This window comes from Dipteris shenzhenensis, chromosome 26 (assembly GCF_047967505.1).
Source record: "Dipteris shenzhenensis isolate YYH24624 ecotype China chromosome 26, Dip_SZ_1.0, whole genome shotgun sequence".
In the NCBI taxonomy this organism is placed as follows: domain Eukaryota; kingdom Viridiplantae; phylum Streptophyta; class Polypodiopsida; order Gleicheniales; family Dipteridaceae; genus Dipteris; species Dipteris shenzhenensis.
Genome location: NC_141621.1, coordinates 25,558,399 through 25,566,454, shown reverse-complemented (window position 1 = coordinate 25,566,454; position 8,056 = coordinate 25,558,399). Strand labels below are relative to the sequence as shown.

Genomic DNA, 8,056 nt, shown 5'->3' with positions numbered 1-8,056 from the left:
CGGATCCAATTGATCTAGATGGATCTAGCGAAGAAGATGAAGATCACAATATGAGCCAAGAGGAAGATGCACATAATGACATCGTACGGGAGAAAGATGGAGATCACGATATTGATAGGTGAACGTATGATGCTAGAGTACGATGATGATATAGGAGATCAACTCGGTATAGAGTTGGAGATAGACTTGTTTGGCACGCTAGACTTGGCTCAGGATGAAGACGTTGATGTAAATGCTCTTCATTGATTTTTTTCATCTCAAACTTGGACATGAATATATGAGCTTCAAACTTGATGTACATGCTCACCGTCGGACAAAAACCACCGCTCATATTTCCCATATCAAATCTTTCCATGCACACACATTGTCCTTCTTATGGGGGGGGGGGGAGGACGTGAAGGTCTCCAGCATATGGAAGGAGTGATGTCACAGGATCTGCTGGTCCGCCATGAACTTTGCTCATAATTTGTCAGATAATGATGTAAACAAGTAGATCATAGCACACTGGACCACATCTTTACATTGAGGAGGCCCAAGCAAGGAAGCAGATGATATATTATATATTCTCAGACGAACATATTTAATTCCTTACTACTTATTATTTTGAAATCTAATTTCAATTAGTTTTGTTGCTTGAGGTGCTCCTACAAACTGGACAACATCGTTCACAAACCCAGGACGAAGTACTTCCCTTTTGATTTTGTGACACTCCCACCGGAGATCTAGTTTTTTTTGGGTTGAAAGAAACATCTTGGAGAGAGGGGCTATAAGGAATGGGTGGTTGAATTAAGAATTTAAAAGAAACAACGAGCAGTGAGAGTGCGCGTGCGGACGTGGCTGTGGCGCACGTGATTGCTGAGGCAAATTTGGGGGGGAGACAAAAAGCGAGAGATGTTGTCAATTATAGTGAAAAAGCATGGAGGAGACGAAAAGAACGGGGAACGTTCTGTGATAATAATAACAAGGACTGAGATCAGATGAAGAAGGGCTGATGAATCTACAACGACGATAACAGAAACCTTCACGTACTCTTCTCTCTCTCCCTATTTGCCACCTTTCCCAGCCATCTTTCCTCTCCACCACCCTCTCTTGCGCTGAAAGCTCGCTCACCCCACCGCTTTCCCTCACCCCCCGCCGCTTCTTTCACCTCTTTCGACTCTATCGTCTCTTGGGTCCTTGCCACTTCGACTCTATCCTCCCTTGGGTCCTTCCTTTCTTGCCACCTTGCAGCCCTGATCTCCTCCCATGGCTCTCATCTCCGCCTCCCTCGCTGAAATCTTAATCCCTCTCGCAGCTGTCGTCGGTATCCTCTTCGCCCTTGCCCAGTGGTTTCTCGTCTCCAGAGTTTCTGTGACTTCTACGCCTTATCAGTCATCCACTGCCAATGATAATGGTTACACCAATAGCCTGCTCGAGCACGCGGAGGAAGACGGCGTTGATGACGCTCAGGTGGTCGCCAGTTGTGCTGAAATACAGAAAGCTATATCCATTGGTAAGTTGTTTTGCTGCGAGGAACAAAAGCATCCTTAGCGTTTGCAGGGTGGATTTCAGCTTTGTAATCATGAAGATCCCTGAAAGCTTACCTACCTTGCACTGCACATGAGTAGCTTGCTCTACAGCAACACTTATTTTATTGAAATCCTTTCCTCGGTGTCGATCCTTTCACTAAGGTAACCTGGCTATCTGCGAATATCATTGGGTTTCAGCATGTTGACGGATGATGTCTTTGTGCATGTTTGTACGTATTCTATATTTCGAACTTGGAGCTGGCGCGGCCGTTCTGGAATTGTGAAAATTCTCGTAGGTCTTTTATGTTACCGAAAGGCTCACGTAAATACCGTCGTGTAAACGTGTGAGTGTTGCCCTCTTGTAGGGTCATGTGCATGTTCGAAGGAAATCGATCTCCCTTGTATATTTTTGTTCTGGACGTTGAATTCAGCAATCCTTATTTTAAGTGCCAGCTCGGATAAAGTGTCAAGAGAGGAGTCACAAATCCATTGTTTATCCCATTAAAAGATAGAGCTGTAATATAATGATGAAAACTTTAAAGCAAAGTATTTGCAGCTATACTGAGGATTATTGGGTTTTTGGCAGGAGCAACATCGTTCTTGTTGACACAATACAAATATCTCGGTTGTTTCATGGGGATCTTTGCTATCCTTATCTTCTTGTTCTTGGGTTCTGTAAAAGCATTCAGTACAAAATCCCAAACTTGCACATATGATCCAACCAAGCAGTGTGCTTCCGTCCTTTTCAAAGCAATCTTTACTACTGTTGCTTTTATCCTTGGGGCCCTCACTTCCATACTTTCAGGATACCTTGGCATGAAGATCGCCACCTATGCTAATGCACGCACAACATTGGAGGCCAGAAAGGGTGTGGGCAAGGCTTTCAAAGTTGCATTTCGATCAGGGGCTGTGATGGGTTTCTTACTAGCTGCAAATGGACTGCTAGTCCTTTTTGTTGCCATAATCCTATTTAAACTTTATTACAAGGATGACTGGGAAGGACTTTTTGAAGCAATTGCTGGGTATGGCCTTGGAGGATCTTCTGTTGCTCTTTTTGGGAGAGTTGGTGGAGGTATCTACACTAAAGCTGCAGATGTTGGAGCAGATCTTGTAGGAAAGATAGAGCAAAATATTCCAGAGGATGATCCTAGGAATCCAGCGGTATAGTCCGAGGCTTATAGCATCTTTTAATTTGTGTCTTGACCATTTATTGGAGTCTTTACCAGTTTCACAAGCATCTGCTCTAACCATATCAGCATATGCGCTTTGAATTGTGATGAGTTTGTACTACTGGGGTGGTTTTGTTCACACCTGCATGCACATTTTCACAAGACTGTGTGTTGGTGGTTTTTATGTGTGTGTGTGTGTGTGTGTGAGACACAGAGAGAGAGAGAGAGAGAGAGAGAGAGAGAGAGAGATGAGGATGAGGACCTGTGCAAATATTCCTGTGTCCCATAGAATATCATATATGTAGTTGCTGATCTCCTATGTTGCTGATCTTCTAGTCACCCATGTTTGTGAGTTGGTGATATTGGCATCTGTCTTGCTGAGAAGAGATGTCTCTGTATCTGCATCTGGGTTCACAACTTACCAAGTTATCCAAGAAATCTGGGTTGGCAGTACTTGTGTTTGTTGTCTCCCACCTAGGGTGTAGCCAATCCACTTAAGGGGAAAGGGGGTTCTCATTCTCTATTTTTAATGTTATGCCTGGAGTTATATGTTCATCCTCAGATACCCCCCCCCCGCCCCCCCCCTCTCTCTCTCTCTCTCTCGCGCGCGCGCGTGTGTTCCTTTTTGCGGGAGATTATTGTTCTCATTCTAAAATTTCATCATCGTTCCTGGAGTCCTTTGTTCATGTGCTTGGTTTGAGAGTGCAGGTTATTGCAGATAACGTGGGTGACAATGTTGGTGATATCGCTGGAATGGGTTCAGATTTGTTTGGCTCCTTTGCAGAGTCATCATGTGCGGCTCTTGTAGTAGCCTCCATATCATCTTTTGGAACAGATCACGACTTCACTGCTATGTGCTTTCCTCTTCTCATCAGCTCCATGGGCATTATTGTTTGCCTCATTACAACATTGTTTGCAACCGACTTCTCTGAAATTACTCACGTAAATGAAATTGAGCCTGCTCTGAAGAGGCAGCTTCTGATATCCACAGCCTTGATGACATTTGGGATTGCTCTTGTTTGCCGGCTGGCACTTCCATCTTCATTCCATATCTATTCTGTTGGTCATGCTGCAAAGTTGGTTCAGAGCTGGTATGCCTGCTCATCTGTGCTTATTTGTCTTCCTACTAACATCCTTACTCTGATAATCATATTATGTAATGCAATTCTCTCAATGGAGCTGTTTTTATTGCAGGAAATTATTTTTTTGTGTTGGGGTTGGACTTTGGGCTGGACTGATAATTGGCTATATAACGGAGTATTTCACCAGTAACACTTACAGGTAATATAAATTCACGTAGGCACAAGGATTTGCCTGAAAGTTGATGCAATGAAATATTTCAGGCATTATGATTTATCTTTTGCAGGCCGGTCCAGGATGTTGCTGACTCTTGCAGGACAGGGGCTGCCACAAATGTCATTTTTGGATTGGCTCTTGGCTACAAGTCTGTCATTGTTCCCATTTTTGCCATTGCCTTTGCCATTTATGTCAGCTTTGCACTAGCTGCAATGTACGGGATTGCTGTTGCAGCTCTTGGAATGCTTAGTACCATTGCCACTGGGCTGGCCATTGATGCCTATGGCCCAATTAGTGACAATGCTGGTGGGATTGCAGAGATGGCTGGCATGAGTCACAAAATTCGGGAGCGAACTGATGCTCTTGATGCTGCTGGTAATACCACTGCAGCCATAGGAAAGGTAACCCAATATCTCATGGAACATCATCTTTTCTTGCTGTGCTGATATCATGATGCTGTGTAATAGATGTAATAGATTTCATATTATCATGAATGGGGCTGAGAGTCTTCTTATTTGACAGGGCTTTGCAATAGGATCTGCTGCTCTCGTCTCTCTGGCTCTCTTTGGAGCATTTGTCAGTCGAGCTAAGATAACACTAGTGGATGTGCTTTCTGCAAAAGTCTTCATTGGATTGCTGGTTGGGGCCATGCTGCCTTACTGGTTTTCTGCTCTTACAATGAAGAGTGTGGGAAAGGCAGCATTGAAGATGGTGGAAGAAGTTAGAAGGCAGTTTGAAACCATTCCTGGCCTAATGGATGGATCAGAAAAGCCCGATTATGCTACCTGTGTCAAAATCTCAACTGATGCCTCATTATATGAAATGATATTTCCTGGTGCTCTTGTGCTGCTTACACCACTTATTGTAGGTATTCTATTTGGAGTGGAAACATTAGCAGGATTACTTGCTGGTGCTTTGGTTTCTGGTGTTCAGGTGAGATTTCTGTCTTTCTTTTGTACTCCTTATCATTATCTTAATCCACAAGTTGAACTCACATGTTAACCTATAAATGGCACACTTGATACTGGCATAAAGGTGCTGTACTAAGTAATTTATTTGATCCTTAATTGAAGCTTAATTCAACACATTCCCAGGTTATGTAACTAAATATTTTTAACGCTGAGATGATTCATATTGTGTAAAATTATGATCATTATAGATGTCTCCCCTAACGAGGTTACTTTTTTAAACACTGCCATTTTAGGGGAAAAAGCTCATAGTTTCTTTTTATATCAAAAGAAACTTGTGGATGTACATGGAAAATGATAGATGGCTAATTGTTGGGTGTAAGTTCATCACACAGAAAAGCCGGCTCTCAAAACAAAGTTAATTGTTGTCTATCTTGCTGCAGATTGCAATATCTGCGTCAAATACAGGAGGAGCCTGGGATAATGCAAAGAAATACATTGAAGTGAGTTGCACTTTGCTACCTTTATTATTTTCCTTCAACTTTTCGTTAAACTTAGGATATGATTTAGGCTTTCAGCTTTACTTATCAGAATAACTTTTTCCTTTGTCCATGTGGTATCTACTGTATGTATTTCTTATGGAGTGATATTAAGAGATGTCTTTGTAAATAGACAGTTTATGTGCATGGAGTAGCAGTGACAGCTTATTTTTCAGTTGATTTTAGACTCATCAATCCAGGTGTGTCTTGTAGGCTGGTGCATCAGAGCACGCGAGGACTCTAGGACCTAAGGGCTCTGAACCGCACAAGGCTGCTGTTATTGGAGATACTGTTGGTGATCCACTGAAGGACACGTCTGGGCCATCCCTTAATATTCTCATCAAGCTCATGGCTGTAGAATCTCTTGTGTTTGCTCCTTTCTTTGCGGTTCATGGTGGAATTCTGTTTAACATATGGTAAAAATTTTGGTTGGGTTTCTATGGATGCTCGTGGTTGAGGAGATGTGGCATGGTTTTGGATTTTAGCACTCCACGATTCTCATGGTTTCTCATTTTCAAGTGTGTAAATCATGTAAAAAGGAATCATGGCTTACTCTTTGAAAACTGATGGAATCTCTATATAGGCTATATTTTGGAGTGGCATGCTCCTCAAATTAGATCAGAATGTGCTTAGATCATGATTTCTGGATTGGGTTTCCTCTAGACTTGGAGGATGTGTGGTTTCTCAGTCCTTCCTTTTTTGGGTGGCCGATCTGCACAAGTCAAAGAGAATTGTAGTTATCTGTAATTTTCTCTTGTTTTGAGAGATTATACTGGGGCCTAGTACTTTGTTCACATCACCCTATGCAGTCTGATTTGTGTATTAAGCTTACTCTTCATCTGACCAATGAATTCAAATAATAATAATTAAGTAAATAAAGGCTTAGTAGTATTTACAATGGATAGAAAAGTAGGATTTGCCAAGAAGTTGATATGATGTGGCAAGGAGAGTTACAACTCTCTCTCTCTCTCTCTCAGACAGTCTCTCTCTCTCTCTCTCTCTCTCTCTCTCTCTCTATCTAAATAGACTGAGATGAGGAGAGAGATGAGTCTCTCTCTCAGTCAGTCTCTGAGACTGAGATGAGGAGAGAGATGAGTCTCTCTCCTCATCTCAGTCTCAGAGACTGACTGAGAGAGAGACTCATCTCTCTCCTCATCTCAGTCTATTTAGATAGAGAGAGAGAGAGAGAGAGAGAGAGAGAGAGAGAGAGACTGAGAGAGAGACTCATCTCAATCTATTTAGATAGATAGATAGATAGAGAGAGAGAGACTGATTGAGAGAGAGAGAGACTGTGAGAGAGTTGTAACATTCTCCTTGCCTAATCATGTGGCCAAGAAGTTGACATGATTAGGCAAGGAGAGTGTTACAATCTCTCTCTCTCTCTCTCTCTCTCTCTCTCTCTCTCTCTCTCTCAGTTAGTCAGTCTATTTAGATAGATAGAGAGAGAGACTCAGTCAGTCAGTCAGTTAGTTAGTCTCTATATCTCTCTCTCAGTCTCTCTTTGTCTCTCTCAGTCAGTCAGTTAGTCAGTCTATTTATTTAGATAGATAGATAGATAGAGAGAGAGAGAGGGGGGGGGGTATCATGGGCGTTTAAGTGCTAATTTAAGAGTCCCTTATTTGGAAAATTCTCATGAATATAACACCATTTTAATATTTAACCTATGAATATCCCTTGTACCCTTTTGTATGGAAAAATTGAGCAAAAGAAAGATAAAAACAAGGTAAATGATATATCTATCATTCATTAGGCCTGCCTGTGTATGGGTGAAATGCCCAAGAGAGCGCATAAAATTGGAGGCCCAAGGGAAGGAGATTAGGAGTGTGCAAAGAGGAGTAAATGCGAATGGCGAAAACTCATACAAGGGGACCCCAAATCATCGATACTCTGCAAGTGCACCAACCACAAATTAACACATAAGAGAGCATAAATAATAACAATAATATTATTTTTCCCACCTCAAAACCACAACCTTCACTAAGGTTGTCGATGGCAGGCCAAAAAACCCTTATGTTGAACCCACATGGTGTGTTCACATGTATATGAGTGATTCCGTAAGATTGATAACAACTATCAATGAATAGCGATTCTTTTACATCAAAGAAATATTTATAAAACTTGATGTGTTAGAGTATTTTCTCAACTACCTTCTCTGCTAGCCCAAGGACTTTGCTACATTGTCCCAAAACTTCCTTTAGGGTGCCTTCCAACTTTTTGGCTAGTTATTCCAGGATGGGTTTTAGTTCAAGTTAGTGCTAGGGCTCGACACTATAGGAGCACATGCTACTCATTTTCTATCTTCCTTTGGGTAGAAATGAGATCTCAAAAGAACCTCGAACTAGTGTTTCTAATTTTAAGGAATTAGTAAAGGATTTAAATGTACCAATGAGAGCGCTTCAAGGTATAGAACACTGCCATGTTAAGTTGGAGGGTGGTTTCCTCTTACACTAGGGACCACCAACCCCCGCCCCCCCACCCCCTTCCAAAAAAAAAGCACCCCCTCTCTCCAACCACTCCCCTTCCCTTTTCTTGTTACCCATGCTCCCATGTGCACCTGCCACACTAAATTCAAGAGGAGGTGGGGCCTTTTGGGTGAGTTTTGATTCTTCCCTGGTTTACTATTGCAGGCCCATTGT

General features: G+C 42.2%; 1 protein-coding gene across 2 annotated transcripts; it reads left to right on the top strand.

Annotated features, from left to right (window-relative positions):
• The first annotated feature begins 1,120 nt into the window (after window positions 1-1,120).
• Window positions 1,121-5,840, top strand: LOC147884876 (pyrophosphate-energized vacuolar membrane proton pump-like). 2 transcript variants are annotated; one of them, XM_087397077.1, is made up of 8 exons: window positions 1,121-1,492; window positions 2,095-2,669; window positions 3,386-3,768; window positions 3,872-3,958; window positions 4,044-4,374; window positions 4,496-4,906; window positions 5,325-5,384; window positions 5,634-5,840. In XM_087397077.1, the coding sequence occupies exons 1-8, from the start codon at window positions 1,246-1,248 to the stop codon at window positions 5,838-5,840; spliced, it is 2,301 nt and encodes a 766-aa protein (XP_087253203.1). In that variant the 5' UTR covers window positions 1,121-1,245. The 2 variants fall into 2 exon arrangements, with proteins under 2 accessions (XP_087253203.1, XP_087253204.1); XM_087397078.1 differs by lacking the exon at window positions 5,325-5,384 and having other exon boundaries at window positions 4,496-4,758; window positions 5,810-5,840.
• Window positions 5,841-8,056: the final 2,216 nt, after the last annotated feature.